The sequence below is a fragment of the Alternaria viburni genome (assembly GCF_023758015.1).
Source record: "Alternaria viburni strain BMP 2772 chromosome Unknown scaffold_23, whole genome shotgun sequence".
Classification (NCBI taxonomy): Eukaryota; Fungi; Ascomycota; class Dothideomycetes; order Pleosporales; family Pleosporaceae; genus Alternaria; species Alternaria viburni.
Genome location: NW_026055792.1, coordinates 545,270 through 564,686, shown reverse-complemented (window position 1 = coordinate 564,686; position 19,417 = coordinate 545,270). Strand labels below are relative to the sequence as shown.

At 51.8% G+C, this 19,417-nt stretch overlaps 6 protein-coding genes across 6 annotated transcripts; all 6 read left to right on the top strand.

The window, feature by feature from the left end:
* Positions 1–989: 989 nt before the first annotated feature.
* On the top strand, positions 990–1,703 carry J4E79_009198 (uncharacterized protein; the record flags this gene model as incomplete). The annotated part of the gene is made up of 1 exon (XM_049358049.1): positions 990–1,703. The coding sequence occupies one exon, from the start codon at positions 990–992 to the stop codon at positions 1,701–1,703; it is 714 nt and encodes a 237-aa protein (XP_049207648.1).
* Positions 1,704–3,621: 1,918 nt separating this feature from the next.
* On the top strand, positions 3,622–5,622 carry J4E79_009197 (uncharacterized protein; the record flags this gene model as incomplete). Its single annotated transcript, XM_049358048.1, has 1 exon — positions 3,622–5,622. One exon carries the CDS (start codon positions 3,622–3,624, stop codon positions 5,620–5,622), a length of 2,001 nt encoding a protein of 666 aa, XP_049207647.1.
* Positions 5,623–6,991: 1,369 nt separating this feature from the next.
* On the top strand, positions 6,992–8,062 carry J4E79_009196 (uncharacterized protein; the record flags this gene model as incomplete). Its single annotated transcript, XM_049358047.1, has 4 exons — positions 6,992–7,086; positions 7,137–7,362; positions 7,423–7,782; positions 8,021–8,062. 4 exons carry the CDS (start codon positions 6,992–6,994, stop codon positions 8,060–8,062), a joined length of 723 nt encoding a protein of 240 aa, XP_049207646.1.
* Positions 8,063–9,098: 1,036 nt separating this feature from the next.
* J4E79_009195 (uncharacterized protein) lies at positions 9,099–11,731 on the top strand (the record flags this gene model as incomplete). The annotated part of the gene is made up of 2 exons (XM_049358046.1): positions 9,099–9,607; positions 9,670–11,731. 2 exons carry the CDS (start codon positions 9,099–9,101, stop codon positions 11,729–11,731), a joined length of 2,571 nt encoding a protein of 856 aa, XP_049207645.1.
* A 171-nt stretch (positions 11,732–11,902) lies between these two features.
* Positions 11,903–12,559, top strand: J4E79_009194 (uncharacterized protein; the record flags this gene model as incomplete). Its single annotated transcript, XM_049358045.1, has 2 exons — positions 11,903–11,937; positions 11,992–12,559. The coding sequence occupies 2 exons, from the start codon at positions 11,903–11,905 to the stop codon at positions 12,557–12,559; spliced, it is 603 nt and encodes a 200-aa protein (XP_049207644.1).
* Positions 12,560–14,830: 2,271 nt separating this feature from the next.
* Positions 14,831–19,272, top strand: J4E79_009193 (uncharacterized protein; the record flags this gene model as incomplete). Its single annotated transcript, XM_049358044.1, has 8 exons — positions 14,831–15,181; positions 15,234–15,882; positions 15,934–17,393; positions 17,446–18,116; positions 18,170–18,320; positions 18,376–18,528; positions 18,589–18,630; positions 18,676–19,272. The coding sequence occupies 8 exons, from the start codon at positions 14,831–14,833 to the stop codon at positions 19,270–19,272; spliced, it is 4,074 nt and encodes a 1,357-aa protein (XP_049207643.1).
* Between the last annotated feature and the right edge of the window lie 145 nt (positions 19,273–19,417).

Genomic DNA, 19,417 nt, shown 5'->3' with positions numbered 1-19,417 from the left:
CCATGACCGTGATAGAAAGAGAATATCAGGAAATATCCAAAGTATTATGAGACAATTAGATCTCCTTTCTAAATCCATCCACCAGTAACAAAATCTCCCGACCGACGAGGTTAAAAGCGGCAACATTGCTTGACACGACCCCAAATATCCGTCATCCATAGTTCCATCGCTCCACAACATGCCAAAACGAAGCGACCAATCTCACCAGAGTCATACCTAACTCCTTGGTCTACAATCGCTTTCGGTGTTGACCGGTGGCTTTTTACCCCACTTCCAACGCCCATGTAGGCGGCCTCCGGTGAGCCCATCTAGGACACGCACACGCGACGCGTTCTCCCCAAAACAAAGTCCCCATGCCGTCATCAGGCAGAACACTCTACATTCCGGCTACCTTCGGGCTTTTACCAGCTCGTCTTGGACGTATCCTATGCTATCCTTCCGTCGCGTGGTTACTCGAGGGTACTGTCGACTACCCCAGGTTATGAGCACGCTGGCCGGTGTCGGAATACGGTATTAGATCAGCGGAGGATGTTAGTCCTTCAAACTCCTGATGCGACGTCGCTTGCGATAAATGCGGGGAAGGAGGTCCAGTGATGGGTTGTTGGAGCCAGGTAGGTGACCGACTCAGGCTTGGGGTCGGGCAACGTGTCTGTCGCGGAGGCGGTTATGACTCCCTTTCGTTCTGTCGTATATTCTGGCTGGCCGATGATCGCTCATGTACTGTGTGTATAAAGACTTGGTGTGATGTGTTGTAGTTGTTGTTTTCGGTCTCTTCTCAAGAGTTTATTGATTTGGAGGTGTCTTGATCTGTATTATTAGCTTGTATACTATTACCTTTGCCAAAACGATTCTTGTCCTGTGATAAACAGAACTGTCTTCTATTGCTTGCTGTCCTTGTTCTTTCTCGTAGAGCTGTCGAGGTAAGATGCACTACTTCTCTATGTGTATGCAATGAGTCGACGTTGCCTACGTCCACACCTTCCACGGCAATGGTGCTGACTACGTTGATCCATACCAAGCAAGGTCAACTAACATACCTTCAGGAAAGACTACTCGATACTCTTACTATCGTCAAGATGTACGACCACGACGATCCGAACAACCCCTCCCATCAGCCGGCTCTGGATAGCCCATCGGCAGACAGACCGCCCCAGTTCAATTGGAGAAATTGTGGCTACGACTGCGGAGAAGGTTGCGAGAAGGCCAGCGACGACGAAGGCGGTGGCGGAGTGAGCGACGATGAGACAGCCGTTGACGCGGACGAGGAGCAATACTTAATGCCCGTGCCGCAAGAGGAAGATATGAGAATGTTCGAAGACGCAAACAATGCCACGGCACACTCTTCAGACCTAGACCCCACGGATCTGGTCCAAGACTGTGCCGCCATGTCCGACAGCATGGTCGTCGAACCGTGTGCCACAATCGACCACAGTCCAGTAGCATCTGCCGGCGGCAGCGCTCGAAGCCGATCACCCGACCCGGGTGTTCTTTATTGGGTTGCCCACAGCATGCCGGTTGCCACGCCGTTGCCTATTGAGTACTTTTTTCTGCAGTCGCCGCTGCGTCTCAGCCCCCAGTACGAGCATTGCCGCGGAGACCCAGCGAGTCACCTTGTCGTGCCGGATCGCTCGCCCCTCTGGTATTTGGTGGAACAGTCTTGGAGCGGGTATGCGCCGGCTTATGGATACATCTCGCCGCCATAGTTTGGGGCGGTATTACTTGACTCGATTGGAAGGCTTTTGTTGGTTGTTGGTTGGTGGTTGGAGTCCAGGGGCGCTCTCTTTTGGAATGGACATTCAGATCATCCTTCAATGTTGTGTATAACGAACGGAACTCTTGAGTACCTAGGTTTTTCTTTTGGCGTTTGAGAGAACTGGTTAGTCGATGTATCCAAAAATTGTGTCAGGTCCCAGCCAGATGCATGGCCAATGTGAAGTGGAAAGCGATACAGGCGTAGCGGGGCGAACAAAGCAAAAATAAGATAGGAGTACTCTCACGATGTGGAATTATGGTAGATCCATTTGTCTAATTTTGGTTACGGTAACCGTCGTTCATGCTACATGTGTCAACTGCACAAGCCACCCGAAATCGCCCGCGCCTGCCCGATCACTCCTCACAACATCGGATGGTCAGCGTGAGATTGGACACAAATTATACTACCTGAGCACTGCGTCTGTAAACGGAAGGCGCATGTGCATGCTGCAATTGTGTCGTGTAATTGTGATAGATTATGCCATCGTGGCTACGCACACATGAAAAGATTCCTGCCTCAGCGGCCGCATTCGGGAATACACGATGCCGCCATGACCTTCTGTGGGCTCTTCTCAGCGGAGACAAGTACGTGGCTAGGGTTTCCGTAAATAAAGCATTAATTTCCACACAAAATGCCGCATCGCTTTCACTGCGAGGCAAAGGCCTGATCAGACTTTCTGAAATCCCCAGAGGCTGTAGTCATTCTCGATCAGCAAGCGGGCGTGGAGTCTGGAGTCGTGGAGTAGCGGATGCCATTTGTCGATCCCCGATGCTCGACATGGAATTGTCTAGTTCTCATCGCAGACCCACGCGGCCGCTGCACGTTCGCACCGTGCATCCTGGAACGAATTAACGTGCCGAAGATGCGGTCGGGTGCAGAGTGCTGACTCCACTGATTGACCGCTCCGCCCACGAGGCTGGTCATCGGGCAGCTGGTAGACAGCCATAGAGCCCTAGAACTTTCTGCCACTGCCCATTTAGTCCAAGTCCGAGGGATATCTCGTGTGTCAATAGCGGTGCACGCATTGATAAGACCATCTAAGTGCCTGGATCTTGCTGGTCCTAGGGCGCTCCGACCAGCTCTCGAACCTCAACAAGACGCTGGAAACTCAACCCTGTCGTCCAACGAGCTGCGCCCACGACTGAACACGACCGCGACCGCCCTGGATATAACCAACGGCTCTCACCACCAGTGCACGCCCACGCATCCCCAAACCCGCAAACCCCCGCGGTAGCTCTGGGCTGTCCCTAGCAGTCGCTCCACCATACGTCATCCTGCACCACACACGCCAGCGCCAGCTACTAGACATTGTGCCATTCACATGTTTCTCGGCAACCTCTCCTTCAGACGCTTTCCGCACTTCGACAAACCCTTGGCCGTGTGGGAACTGCGATACGGGGTCCAGTAAGTTGAGCCCGTGCCTGGGGGACGGCCAGAAGCAAAATGGCACGCGACTGACATGCTCCAAGACCACACGAGTACCCTTGAGCCCTACGCGCCTCCGAATCGACCGCCGTAGACAATTCCCTGCCCCCAACTAGCCAGCATCGGCTGCACCCTCCATCCCAGCGCTTCCACCACAACATACCGCCAGCGGGGATTGCGTGTGCTTACTTTTGCACCGAGCATTGTCCGCAACGTCGCTGTCACGCTCAACAGCGCCCCTACGCAGTTACATGCCTCCGAAATATTCCGAGTAAATTCCCCGCTTCGGTTCCGCACCTCCCCAGATACTAGGCCTCTGCCACTAGTCTACCCGGGCCACCGCATAGTCCTGCGATTGGCGAAGACACCGTTAGTCATATATCCGATTGCCTGTATAAGTATAGCATCAGGGAGCACCCTTCAAGTGCTGGAAATACTTAAAGATGGCGTCAGCAGCTCCTCCCAGGCGTTTCAAGGTCGAGCCCATCGAGACAACTGTCTCGTCCTCCAAGGACAAGGCTGCGGCAGAGCAGGACAAAGCTCCGGCACAGCAGGCCGAGAGGCCGAAGCCACGGAGGTTTGCACCACAGCCAATAGAGACGACAAAATCAAGTTCCAAGTCTAGCCGTAGGTTTGCGCCCGAGCCCGTTGAGACTACCAAGAGGTCCAACCGTCGCTTTGCTCCCGAGCCCGTGGAGACGACCACACGAAGCAGTCGTCAGAAGTTTGCCAAGGACTGGGAAGAGCAAACATCCCCCACTGGGAAGTTCAAAGCGGATCCTATGGAAGCGGCTTCAAGCTACAGTAGCCAGTACAGGGCTTCTCTAAAACTGCCTACCAAGAAATTTCGACCGCAATTGATCGAAACTGCCCAAAGACATCGCAAGGCTGGGGACGACACTCCCGCAATACAACCGTCCGACAAGACTGAGGCGACCCCGGACTCTGCAATAAGTGCCCGGAAAGCAAGGATACTGGGAATCCCTCCCACACCGCCAACAAACACACCGACTTTTGATATCAAACAGAACCCTTTGTTTTTGGAGATACAACGCAACGCCTCACCGTGTAGACGCCGGTCGTACTTTAGCTGCTCGCAACACTCGTTCCGTGTTCCTGACTTAGACCCGATTGAGTCTTCCGAGTCTGAAGCATCTGCGCCGCCATCGCCGACCGAGTCGCCACCTTATACTTCAGACCATTCGTTTATGTACAAAGAAGCTACTCGACGACGAGAAAGTGTTGACGACAGTTCTGCTGGCTACCTACTTGAGTTGGCTGCTAAGGCTGCAGAGAAACAGCTTCGGGAACAGGCCTTGGCCGCATTCCCGAACAGCGACTTCCACGAACCCGTGGCTCATTACGTGGATCATGATACAGAAGGCTCAGAGCCATCAGTCACTGAGGCGAAGCCGCAGCGAGAACCGTCCTTCACGCAGGTTAATTGGGATTTAATTGCCATGCGTGAGTATCAAGAGAAGCAGAAAGCTGGTAAAGAGGAGCAGAAGCCGAAAGAGTATGTCAAGCCTGCTTTCAGTCCATTTGGAAACCCAGCCGGCTTTCTGGATGCTGCTACGGCCAAGAAGTTTGCGAAAGAGCGAAAAGACCCCGAATTAGAGCGTCAGCGCAAAGAAGCCCGACCTCCTATGCTTGGACAGGACATCAAATTCCCGCGATGTGCATCACCGGAGCCATCTCGTTTTGACCCTACTCAAGGATGCGATGCGGTCCGGACGGCTATGTGCTATCTCTCTGAGCAGTCCAAGGCCGCGTCTGAAACAGGAGAAAGCTTATGGTGTGGAAAAGGCAACGGCAGGCAAACAAGTACAACACCATCATTGTGGTCCAATGCCAACAGCCGAGCTTCGAGCACGCACGGATTGTGGGGTGGATTTTGCGTCAACGGTGGAGACAAGTCCCCACGCGGGCCAGCCGGTTTACTCACACCCCACAATGAGAAGCCAAACCCCATGTCGCCTTGTCCAACGCCCTCTACGAGCCTCTTGCCACCTACGCCTCCGGCATCCAGCTCCGGCGTCACTTTTGGGCAAACAGACTTCTCGGGCATCGATGAGAAGCTCGCTGTCGAGCAGTCCATCGAAGAAGAATTCGGGGACAACTTTGTCACCCAAGTGTACAATTACCTGTCACTTGGTTATCCATCAATGGCACGTCCGTTCGATGAAGAGCTTTCAAAGATTTCGCACATTCCCATTCCCGAGTTGAGGCAAGACGATCACCTCGCCTCATCCCGTGGCTACATTCGTCTAGGCAACGACGGCAATTTGAAGGACACCCAGATTACCGAGGAGACATGCATGCGCTGGCGCGCCTTACGCATCTATATCCAGGAATGGGCAAGGCAACACCCCCACATGGCTGAAGATGAATTCATGGCTGGGGGCCGTGGAACTGCCGTTAGGAAAGGCAGTTGGGCGCTTTAGATGAGTGTTGCGCTCATGGATTACATCTTCCCTGTACATGGAGCTTTTTGAGCGGTTTAGCGTTTACATTCAGCGGTTTTTTTTTGGCGTTTGGTCTGGTGTACGTGGTCGGTCCTTCCCTGCATGATGTGGCTTGGTACCTGGATGCAGATCTCCTATGGAGCTGTTCCGGTTTCTCCGCTGTCTGTTTCATGGTGCCGGAGGGTTCTGTTGGGACCTGCATATTTCCTTATCTTGAGAATGTATATATGTTTCTTTTGAGATAGGTCCCTTGTAATCAAACCGGGGTTGGTTTCTAAAAGCTTATGAAATGTAGAATTCGGCAGTGGCAGGGATCGCTTGGCGGGTGACATCCGCATTCCGTCGTGGTTTCTTTTTCCCTTATCGCGCACCTCCCCGCCTCCACGCTTCAACGTCTCCGTGTGGATATTGCCGCAGATAGATGCATACATGGCAGGACAAGTCATGTCTTATTACCGGAATCTCACTGCGCTCATACCTAGGTATACAGCTTGAGTGGTTCGAATAGCCTTTGAGTGTGTTCTGGACGAAGCAACGCGTGTTGAATACATGTTTCTGCTAACAATACGGTGCTTCTCTCGTTGTTGAGGCTATTACTCACCGCTCGTCCTACCGTCAGTAAGATTATCCCAAGCATCGCTTACACTTGAATCCTTGCGATGTTTGATACCAATACGGACAATGCCTACCGTGCGGCTGGAGGCGTCCGCCTCGGACGGCGCCTAACTGGGTACATCCCACGCCTTGCGGTCAACCCCATCACGCCGAATGTTGCACCCCGCGCATCGTTCAGGGACAAGCTTACCTGTCGGTAACAATTCTTACCAATTATGCATCCCCACTGGCATTTCTTGGAAGGATGATAGGGCCGACACAGGATGCTAACTATTTAGGTCGACGTTGATGGTGATCATCGCCATAGGCCATCCACGCCATTGAGCTTCGAAGGATTCCAAGATACCGATTGCAACTTCGCGGAGATGTTTATTGACGTTTCTTGTGGGTATAGTCTCAGGATACCCGTCCCGTTTCTTGGGCCATATCCAAATATGATATGGTGTCTAGGTGTATTGATAGGTGCAGCGAATCCATGTTTATCTTGGCTAAGCAGTAGACTTCCCGCGGTGTAGCGTTTTTATCATCCAAGGCTGTCATCTCATCTCCTGAGAATCAAGACTTTTATCTCGACACTATGTTTGGACCGAGCTATTAACAATCCAAAGCATGGAGCATTACATGTGGAGGAAGTGCGACTAATAACTCGAAGCATTCGTTTTCTCTACACAAGGTCTCGTGGACAATACCCTTGGCCGAACGACTCTCAGGCGGAACTATCCTATTTTCGATCATGGGTGAGAGCGACATGTCCGACTTTCCGCAGCAATTGTCGGTGCAGTCATGGATATTATACGGCATCGGCATGGTCATGATCTTACTCCGCACGTGAGTAATACCTAGCCAAATCATATCGCTGTGCTCACTCTCAACTACAGCTATGCGCGATGGCATCGAGTCGGAAGCCTAAACGCCTTTGCAGCAGATGATTGGATCATGGCAACAGCCGTACCAACCTTCTACACCGGGCTGATTGTATGCTTGAACACAATCGCAACAGGAGGTGGAAGCAACCTCTTCCCACCAGAGCTGTTCTCAACGTTCAGTCAAGAAGAGATTGATGAGCGAATCAAAGGATCGAAGATCGTCGTCGTCTCCGAGCAAGTAAGTCAACAGACCATGAGACATGCAAACACACTATGGCGCACAACTAACGCCTAGTAGTGTATGCTGAACGTTATTTGGTCTCTGAAAGCCTGTATGCTGTTCATGTTTGCTCGTATGCTGACCGGAACAACGAACATGAAGTGGATCAAAGTGGCTGCACTATGGGTCGTTATCGGCTGGTTCGCTGTCCAGATTACTTTCTTCAGTGCATGTCGCCCATTCGTAGGATACTGGGCAGTGCCGCCCCCAAATCCGCAATGTACGACACTTGAACACTTTGCGATAGTACAGGCAACTTTCAACATAAGTAGCGATGTCCTCATCATCGCTGTGCCGATACCGATGATCATGTCGCTTTCACTTCCTCTGAAACAGAAGATTGTGCTAGGCATACTATTCAGCATGGGTATTTTTGTTGTACGTTCCTCCCTCCTGTCATCTTACGATTTCTTCTTACTGACACGACCGACAAGATTGTCGCAGCAATCTTGACAAAAGTTTACAATCTATCGGACGTATACTCCACCACGTACATGCTGTGGTATACCCGTGAGGCATCCGTTGCCGTCTACGTGGCCAATCTCCCCGGTATATGGCCTCTTCTCCGCGAACATATACGCTTTCTCCGTGAGCACACAAGCTATTATGCCACCAGCCAATCAAAGATGCCTGGCCAGAGCTCGCATGGATACGGTAATCTGTCCGGAAGCAAACGCCAGAGCCGCGTACGTACCTTTACAAACCTCAGCTCACACGACGTCGAGCTCGCCTATGACATCAAATCTGGCGTTACTTCGATACATACATCTGGGCAAAGAGTACTAGGAAGCGAGAACCCCTTCGTGGAAAGAGAAGATATCCAAAGGAGCGACGACAGGAAAGATCTGGAAGTGGGGAGTGGTCGGAAGGGAATGAATGGTGTACCCTATATGGGCGTACAGATTGATACCGAAGTAGAGATTCAGAGCGATCAATGGATAGGAAGTAGGTTAGAGTTGGCGCAGTCGAGAGTAGTCCGGTGTGAAGGTCCGGAGGCGCAGGCAGGAAGATAATGATGCCAACTTATGGGACTGTTGTTAGTTGACGCGCTTCGTCGGGTCTGTTGAGTATACCAGATTTCGTCTCATCTCGAGCCAGACGTTACCCAATCAAGCAATATCGCAAGCCGTTGATTGCGGTAGCATATCCTTCACCCTCTACCCTCCCCCCACTCCACTAGCGTTGCTATTCTTCTTGGTGCATACCCTTCTATAGATGGGTTCTCTCCACCGTAGATTTTAGGGAGTGGAATTTCACACGTACATTGCTGTCGCAACTCATCTCAACCTGGGACAGACGTTACCGCGTCAGGCAAGTATTAAGAGCTGTCGATGGTAGCTGCGGTATCTTCACCTATACTACCTCCTAGGAAGGCGGTTGGACGTTTGTAGAATGGGCAGAGGTTTACTCCACGTAGTACCGACGTCCTATGCAAGCACCTTACGTACCGCCGTATATTCTGATATAAATGTCTTTTCTCCGCGATTAGACATCTTTCAGGTCCGTTGAACCTGGCGGAGGTCCTTCACTCGAGGATCGAAAGGGAATCGCGATGACGTCAGAGGTCCGATCACGCTAAATTCCACTGGGGTTAGTGCCTCGTGACAGCGCGATTCAGCGCGTCGCCCTGGCCTGTGGCGAGTGCTACTTGCATTGGTTCGAGGCGCCGCTCCGCAGCTTGCTGCGACCTCGCAATGGCGCTCAATCCTCGGAGCCCTTCCGTACACAATCAGATGATAACCCGATTTATCAAGCATCCTAAATCCACCAACTTCGATGGCGAGCAAGACCGACCGGTCAAGCGCCAGAAGACGGGCAACAGCCCCAAGAAACCACCACCAACACCACGCAAGACTGTGAAGCGCGAAGTGCTTGACTCTGACGACGAAAACGATGGCACTATTATCAAGGAGGAAGAGAAAGAACACAAGACAGATCTCGAGAGTGCGCTACCACAAGTCGACACAGGCGATGACGCCATCAAAGCATATGAAGCGTACAAGGCGGAGGAAGAGAGCAAGACAGTCGGGACAGATGAGCGCTTGGAAAAGCGGTCATGGGTTCGAGGCAAGAGCTCGCTCTATGTCGACGCATTCAACCTCGCGCTGGATACTGTGCTGGACGAGGAAGGTCACCTCTTTGATGAGGCCGAAACAGAGGTCTTTCGGATGTGGAGAGAGATAGGCTACGAAGCGCAGTATCTGTAAGATGGAAGTTCCAGTATAATGAGCAGTAGAGTCATACTAACCTCGACTTCTCTCCTAGATACGTACGCCTTTTCCTTCGCAAGACCTCCGCATGGCATCGCATAAAGAACCTGGGCTACCACAGCGACATCTCAGACCTTGACGCAGCAGCCGAAATACTGCAACGTACATACGACCTGCCGGCCTCCTCCTCCGAAGTCGAGTCACATCCGGGCGAACTAGAGGCACCAGCAGGCACAACACTGGGCAGCACATTCACGTTCGCGGATCGATCTGAGGAGGAGATAAGCACACTCGAAGAAGCATCATCCTTACTGAAACTCGATGAACTGAAGGCTCTTGCAAAGGATGCCAAGGTCAAGGGAAAGAACAAGGGTGAGCTTCTGAAGGCTTTACGACGCACAAGTCAGAGACAGACCGGTCTGGGCCATGTTGGGTTGACGCGGTCGGACTCGGAGATGTCGCGAGCATCTTCCGTATCCAGGTCACGAACAGAGACGCCCGATGTTGAGCTGGAGCCCGAAGCTGATCTCTCTGATGATGCAAATCGCGATGCGCACTTCACACGGAGGATCATGCAAGAAACAGGCCCTTGTATACGACTCTCGCTGGCCACTTTGAAGCTCTTCGAACGTGTGCATCTTGTCTTTTACCGCTCTACCGAGTGGACCGAGAAGTCATTGACAACCATCATCTTGGCGAAGATTGCGCGTTGGAACTTTCCAGAGTACATTGTCTCTCGATCTGCGAATATCTTCGCCTCTCGGTCCCTATTGCTCGAGTATGAGGCTTCTATACGAACGCAGTACCGCATAGATGCCATCTTGGAGTTCAACGGAAGACCAACAGAGAAAGGATATCAAGAAATTTTGGATACCTTTGAGGAAGTATATCCGCGCTGGCAAGTGCTTGTTCAAGAAGAGCAGCGAAAAGAGGACAGCGTCTATCACAGCGGCGAAGGGTCATATCTTCGTCGTCTTTCACCAGCTTGGGTATACACGCGCATCATTCACAAGACACTCGACATACTCAGACGACGGAAGGAGCACAGGCGCGAGCATGAACTCCTGAACGAACTGCTGCAACAGCGACTGTTCCATCATTCTCGTAGAGGAGCTTGGTACCAGCGCAAAGCATTGCTTGAAGAACACTACATGGCCGCCTTGACCGATGCGGAGAACAGAAGCGCAGAGAAACAAAAGAGACATTGGAAGCTTATTGCTTTGCAGACCTGTGAAGACGGGTTGCAGGATAACCTTGTGCATATTATCTATCACTATGATTTGCAGAAGCGTATCACCAAACTAGAATTGTCTCTGAAATTTGTTAAACGATTGCAACACGACTTCTCACATGTCCGCTTGACGAAGCCGGTCGAAGTTGTTATGGAGGGAACACGCATCGAACGTGAAAGACCCTCATTGTCGAGACGAAACAGCTCACCACATGCGAAATCGGGCCGACGGGGTGGAAAGACTATATGGATTGATCCGCGTGAGGACGGCGAATGCTCCGTCGAAGCAATGTGTCTCTCGCATTACCGCAACCAAGGCTGGAAAGGCTATCACGCTGAAGGTGGTATCGTGCGCACGCTTTTCGCATACCTCTTCTTCGACGTCCTATTCACCTACGTACCCAACGTCTTCCAGACTCCGTACCAGACCTGTCCGTTGGACCTGCATACCGACGCCTTCTATCCCTCTCGGATATCCGAGATCAACGCGAGGTTGAATGAGATATCAAACGGCGACGCTCCCGCCATCATCCAGAGAATCTACGACGAACACCATGAGCGTCGGACTTGCGTTGTGGGTCTAGACTGGACATACGACGTTGTGGACCTGCTTGAGATTGCTCGCTGCTTTGACGGCGAGGCGTTGGCAACGGTGTGCAAAGTCATGGCGCAAGAGTATGGGCAGAGAGGTGGCGGTGTACCCGATCTGTTCCTTTGGCGAGTTGCAGAAGAAGAGGGGAAGAAGGGTGAAGTCAAGTTTGCAGAGGTGAAAAGTGAGAACGACCGTTTGAGTGATACACAGAGGCTTTGGATACATGTGCTCTCTGGGGCGGGAGTGACGGTCGAGCTTTGCGCTGCCGTGGCTAAAGAGGTGAAGGTCGTTTGAAGTGAGAGAAGAGGCGCACCTTCCGATATTGCAAAGCAATCCATGGATGACATCAGAGGGCTGTTTGCTCTCACTAGCACGGTTGGACTGTTGTCGTAACCTTGGAAACCACCTTCGACGCTCCTTCTGTTTTGCTCGTCACGAAGCTTGAATCGCGTACGCAACACCACGATGGACGCTCGAGTTGCTCAAGAAGTAGCCGTCATGTAAGTTATTACGGAACTTTCGCGCTGCCCAAATTATAACTAATATCGCTGCAGCGCCACGCGCAACCAGCGAGAGTCGGCCTTTCTGCGCCTCCCGGGCGAGATCCGCAACCAAATCTACGCCTATGTATTTCGCGACACCACGATTCCCAAGTTCTCACAGATGTTCAAAGCCGATCTTGAACGCCGCCTACCCGTTCCTGCGGATCTCCGGCTCCTCACTGTCAGCCGACAGGTCTATGCCGAAACACGCCTCCTACCTTTCAAGCTCTACGCTTTCCAGATCTTGCCTCGGGGTATTAGCACATTCATCAACCGGCTCAGCAACGAGCAGCGAGACGCTATAACCACGTTCCGGGTCACTAGAAGGGCTTTCGAGTTCCCCAGTGGCGTTGTCCCGGTGACTGACAGGCATCCAGTGCAGAACGATGCATTGGCCGCCCTTCGGACTCTGGAAACAATGAGAGGCCTCCAGCGCATTGTGATCTATGGCTGCGTTTCTCGGGACACGGAAAACAAAAATGTGTGGACTCAGCACTTGGAAAAGGAAATGTCTGCGTATATTCGTCGCTGTGCTGGAAACCCAGAAATCAGAGTGGTATTCGAGTACACCATGTGGTAGTTCTTTTCCTTGGACTGGAAGCGAGTCTTACACTCTTCTCTAGGGACTCGGAGGTCGTAGGTGACAAGATCATACACTACATTTGGACGACATAATCGCTGCTCTCTATTAGACCTACACATGATCTCCCGATATCTCCATTCACTTTCACTCACTTCATATACCTCACCAGTCTACTTATACGACATAATGCTTAGGCTTGCAGTTCCGAATCTGCGACTGCGTGTGGGATAAATACGAATATCTGGATCACGTTCGTGTTGTGCCTGAAAGCAGAGTGATTTGTGAGATATATTATGCCCACTCAACGGAAGAATAGCAAGGTATCTTGTGGTTCAACAGCCCCACCCATTCACATCAGGGTATGCTCTCCTCCATGTCCTGTCTCAAGTTGCTCGCTTCAAGCAGGGATATCAGATGCTCTTCAATGCAGTACTTGTTCCCATGAACTCCTTCCTATAAAGTAAACCTTTTGTAGCGTGCACTGCCAAACGCTTGCGTACGCCCATTCCTGCGCCGTGTATATGCTAATCGAAATCGTCGGGATTTGGTTCGTAACGTGTATGCGCCGCGCTCAGCCGAGGACTAGTAGATAGATTATCATGAGGGTGTTGATCAACATCAACGGTACTGCATCGTGTCAGCAAATCTGTCTTGGCTTTGTCTTCCCCCCTCCAAGAGACCTGGGTATGGAGAGGATGGAGGGGTACACGTACACCTCATGAGCGTCCGTACTGAGGATACGAGGTTGATCAGTCGCGCCTTTATACTGGCATCGTCGCGAGGGCCGCCGAAACCGGGTTCTGCTGCAGACGCTGTCCAGCCAACTATGTCCTGGTCAGTCGGATGCTCAATTGTAATTCGCGTGTGCCAATGGATGCGTAGATGCGCAAAGGTCGCGGCGGATCATGAGGACCTGGTAAACGTACTGCGTGCGAGGAAGCGGTCTTCGGAGAGGATTGCTATGGCGTTGACGAGGAGGACCGCGACTGCGCGTATTAGCGAGCGAATCTATCAGATGCGACTTCACATGTAATACCTGTGAACAGCCCGCCGAGCCCGAAGAAGAACATTTGTAAGTTTTGAGCAGAGTCGTGCTGTTGTGTCGTGCACTACGATGTGTGAAGGGGGTATCGCTGAGAGTCGCAGGTGTCGATGTAGCTGCCTAGTAGAAAGACAGTTGTCGTCCTGGGCTTCAACATCACCATCATCGGGATTATGTAAGCGCAACGCCTACCACAGCGTGTCCGGAAGCAGCTCGGGCTTCTTCACAGGACATCGCCCCAATAAGATGGCAGGGGAATACTGTGTGCGCTATGGCTGCTCCAGTACCAATTCCGCATGTGCGTGAAATGTCGCGATCCCGGAAGATGTACATTTGCATCGTAGTCATGGGAATTTCTCGATTGCCGTGCATGGCTTGTCAATCGCGTTTAGGGAAGGCGGCATTCTAGACCGCCAGTCGATCATACCCCAAGCTCAACAGAAGACCATGAATATTAGTGGAGATCATTATCAGACCGAATCGTCGACATGTTCAATACACACAATGTAATGCCCAGTCCAAGATAGAGACAAGACGGGGAAGTACCTAGGTACCTACCTAGGTAGCCTGGAGACCCTTAACCGAACAGTGTTCAGCCCACAATGATCGACGTCGCATCAGCCAAAGGAATGGAGCCCCCAGATCTCGCGCCAAACAACCGACAACCATGTTCCGTCGAATGGCAGAGCTCGGGCATCTTCCCCATGGCCGCTACGGACGCGCGCCGTCTCAAAAGTGCGTCGACTTCTTTCACCTGCCAAATTTGCGTCATTGCTATAGCACCCGGCATGCCGGAAGCGTGATTCTAGAACTTCGCGACATCTCTGACCTTCACTCATACGTTTTCCTGGTGGTGCCTTTGTGTGCTTGTCGCCTCTCTCGATTCACTTTTCACTGCATCGGTAGTTGTTACCTTGGTAGCGTCTGTCAGGGTCTAGACTTACCGATCGACCCCTCGTATAGCGATCACCGAAGCGCGTCGACAAACACCGCCCAACATCTTTCCACGCTGCAAACTCGCACTTCCCTCTCCCGATCTCGAATACGGCTGCGCACGAAACTGCTCATGATCTGGATACGGCGTTTACTCCATGTTGTTGACTGGTCTGATTGAGGCGCTCGGAATCGGCTCTATCTTCGGCGGTCGCCACGGTTCGCGGATACACGAGTCGCATCACAACCCTACGCGGCCATAATACTCGCGCCACCACACCACCGTGATCATAATGACAGAGACCGACAGCGGCGATGGCGGCTACTTTCCTATGGGAGAGCGCTCTCGCTCCAGATCTGCGTCTCCCAGCTCGATTCGTAGCGACTCAATGTCAATCCATCTCACAGAGCCGTCAGCCACCATGGCTGCATTTACTGCGCTTCAGTACTTGCCAGTACCGGTTCTTGTCTTATCTGCCCAGAAGACCGTAGTGCTTGCAAACGAGGCAATGGGTCGCCTTTTTGGTATTGACTTGGAAGGTGATCATGATCTTTCAATAGCGGAAGCGTTGCAGGACAAGACTATGGGTGATCTTGGTGTAGATATTCTACAGAACGGCTCTCCAATTCTGATCACATGGGAGGTTCGTTATAGCCCATGCATTTGCCCATGGATCAATTATTTAACTTTTGTAGAGCTTTCTGGATTGCGTAATCGACGACTCAATAGCAAGCAGCTTAGACGAAGATGGAGATTCTCATATGGGCAGCGGCCACACCACACCGACCGCAGCGACCATGCCATCTCTAGGAGAACCCCAGTCAACAAAACCATTGCCGCGCCTGAGCAGTACAAACCTTGCGCGAACAATGGTACGCGACGTATCAGTAGAGGTGGTCATTGCGCCGCTTTCTTTGGATCCCGACGGCACTTTGAAAAAGTCAGAAAGAAAGAAAGATTACGAGAATGCAATGCAGGCATCTTGCATCATATCCATCTGGAGCATTGATGATAACCAATACTACACGCTGACTTTCACAAGTGCAGTAGCTGCTGATAGTGCGCCACCACCCACCAGTCGTATAGTCACTCGTACAAACACAGGAGCTCGCCTCGACAAGTCACGAAGTTCGGGTTCGTCGAGCTCTTCCTCAGGCCGGCGTTCGGGAAGCAGTTCGAATTCGACTTCGAAAGCCGTTACGCCTACTCTACAGCAGCCAGAATTTCCACCTCGAGGTCCTCCTACTAGGGGCAAAGCCGACATTGCGAATTCAGCCTCTATATTCCAAAAGGCAACACAACTCAAGGATGCTATCCTAAACTCTATTACCATGCCCGCATACGGTATGTATGATTCCACACCTACCTGAGGTTCTCCGACTGACTCTTTTACAGCAATGTGGAAAGACCAAAGCTTCGGAATTCCAAACAAAGCCCTCCTGCGGCTACTTTCGAAAGATTCCACCTATGCGCCCGGAGACCAGCTAGATTTTCTCAGCCAGTTCAACTGTTGGACCGAAGATTTCCAGCGCCTTCTCAACCTCGATGAGTTCCCCATTATTGAGGTCTGCCGTACACGAGAGAGAGTCGGAGGACGGCGCATCGGTATGCGACATCCGCTCACAGGTACTCGAATTGTGTATGAGATCAACGGCGAGCCTGTATTTCACGAAGAGACTGGGGATTTCCTTGGTGGTATAGTGATCTTCAAGGATATCACCGAGTATACCAAGCAAATTGCCGCCCAGATTGAAGAGAACGAGAAGCAGTTTGAGTACATTGCAAACTTCATGCCGGTCATGGTATGGACGACCACGCCTGATGGGCTTCACGACTGGTTCTCTCAACGGTGGTATGACTACACAGGGTTGACAGTCGATCAATCAATAGGCGAAGGCTGGCGCCTACCGTTCCATCCAGATGACATGGCAGCAACTGCTCAACGTTGGTTCCACTCTCTCAAGACAGGCGAAGAATACAACACAGAATACAGATGCCAGCGCTATGATGGAGAGTGGCGCTGGATGTTAGGACGAGCTTTGCCCTTTTACGACGACTCCGGACGCATAGTCAAGTGGTTCGGCACATGCACCGATATCCACGATCTTGTCTTGGCTCGTCAAGAGGCTCGTCAAACAAGAGAGCAATTGCAGCAGGTCATCCAGCACGCGAAAATTGTCCTCTGGGTTATTGATCGCAACAATGAGGTCAAGGTCCTGGAAGGCGATATGGCCGCTACCGAACGAACCAACAAGGAAAAATTGGTTGGAAAAAATGTTTTCGATGTCTTTGAGTTGCCCAGCAATGATCGAGCGCGATGGCATGGACCTATTCAGGAGATCCTGCAGGGAAAACAATCAGCTGAGATCGTGAACGGGAGATACATGTCGGAAGCTCGCTACTACCGGACCCGTCTAGTACCGCTCATGAGCACTTCCAGGACTGCAGGCGTCGACGGCAATACTTTTGTGAATGGTGTGATCGGTGTTTCTATGGATATAACCGAGCTGCGAGAAAGAGAAGAACAACTCAAGGAGCAAGAGAAGGAGAATTCGAGGCTCCTGGCCAACGAAGCGGCAGCGAAAGAAGCAAGTCGGATGAAGTCGCAGTTCTTGGCTAACATGTCACACGAGATCCGAACACCTATCGCTGGCGTAATTGGCATGTCTGAACTCCTCTTCGATATGAACCTGGACGAGGAACAGAAAGAATGTGCCGAGAACATTCATCGAAGCGCCAACAGTCTCTTGACGGTAATCAACGACATTTTGGACTTTTCGAAAGTTGAGTCAGGACGGCTTGACGTTGAGGAGGTGCAGTTCAGTCTCAGCGTCGTCCTCCGAGACGTGAACAAGGTATGTCGCAGACTACAGCGTATGACCTCATTGTCCTTACTGACCCGCTCAGATGATGTCTTTTGCTGCACAGAGGAAGGGTCTGGATTACCAGAGTTCCATACAAGATGAGGTTGGGGCAGACCTGCGCGTAATGGGAGATCCAGGCAGATTACGGCAAATTCTCACCAATGTGCTAACCAACAGCATCAAGTTCACCTCGGTGGGTACTGTAAGACTTGCCGTCTCCATCAGCCAAGAAACAAAAGACATGGTCACGGTCAATTTCAACGTTGAGGACACTGGAATTGGTATAGAAGAGGAGGTCCGCAAGCGATTATTCCAGCCCTTTAGTCAGGCGGATTCGTCCACGGCTCGACGATTCGGCGGAACTGGCCTGGGTTTAACCATCAGCAAGAACCTCGTTGAGCTCATGAAAGGTCAGATATGGCTGGACTCGAAGCTGGGGCAGGGTACTACGGCTACTTTCTGGATCCCATTTACTCGTGCACCCTCGCAAGATGGAGAATCACCCTTGGTTCATCTAGAGTCAATTCCGGATCGACTTCAGAGCGACATGTCAGTCTCATGTGGCAGCTCGGAAGGCCATACACCGCCGTTGACACCGCAACTTCCTAATGGGAACTCATCATACCCGTTGCTCAAATCAGCAATTCCGGATCATCTGATGAGCCTTCCCGACAGTGAAAGACAGGAGATTCATGTTCTCGTTGTCGAAGACAAGTAAGTTGCGCTAGAGCATGTTCTCATGGAAAAGGTGATTAACGAACGACCAGTCACATCAACCAGCAAATCGCGCTCAAGACGATCAAGAAGCTTCACTTCTCGGTCAATGCAGTGTGGAACGGCCAAGAAGCTTTGGAGTATCTAATGCAGGAGTTCGGCCCTTCGCACCCACGCCCGGATATCATCCTGATGGACGTTCAAGTGAGACAGCTTCGTACGAGAATTTGCACGTGTTGCTTGCTGACAGAAAATGCAGATGCCTATTCGAGACGGTTACTCCGCTACCCACGCAATCAGGACAGAATCGCCGTGGCGCAATATGCCCGAAATTCGAGGTGTCCCGATCGTTGCCATGACGGCTAGCGCGATTCAGGGCGACAAGGAGAAGTGTGTATCGTGTGGTATGGATGTAAGTTTTCACCAGGCACATCTTCGGATTCGTGATATAGGAGATGCTAAGACTCAGTAGGACTATCTCGCCAAGCCAGTCAAAGGGAAGCTGCTGGAGAAGGTAGGTTTCCCCAAGCCAACTGGTGGGTCCGCTAACATTCTGAAGATGCTTGTGAAGTGGGCACTCGAAGGCCGGCGAAAGACGGCAAAAAGCAAGCCACCCACAAACGACAATGATCGACATGGCGTCGCAACCCCAAGCTCCAAGGTGGGCTCTAGGGCAAAAGATCACCCGCGAACGGCAGACTTGTCGGTTGAATCTGAAACAACGGCGCAGGCATTGACCGCTGAACTTGACCGCCTCCACTACCAGAGCGATGCAGCATTCACAAGGTCCAACGAGAACGAGGGTGAGAGGGCTATGCGGCGTATTCACGCTGAGGAAAGAGACACGAAATTGCGCGACGAAAAACTGCTTTCGTTAGTCGGGCCACAGCTCATCCGCCACAACAGCTCTCAGGGGCCACACAACGAACCATCGATGCCTCTGACCGAGGCAAACATTGAGAAACTGGCCCATGAACAAGAAACAGACTCTCTCACAACAAAGAAGCCCGGTTCTCTGGATGAGGCCGACTCGAATAGGGCAAACAATGCTCATAGTATGAGCAACGCGAGACAGGCTACCTTGGCACGACCGGGGCTTTCAAATTCGCGCCTCCAGGCCAGTGAACGGACGGTCGTTGAGCACGTCACTCGATGAAATGCTCAGAGACGAATGCTCCATCACGACCACCGTCATTTCAACATCGATAGAGCCTCGACATGTCGGGAAGACACCCGCGCCTTCCTTCCTCTTAGAGACGAAGCATTGACAGCGCACAGCTGCACCACTTGCTCAAAAGGTC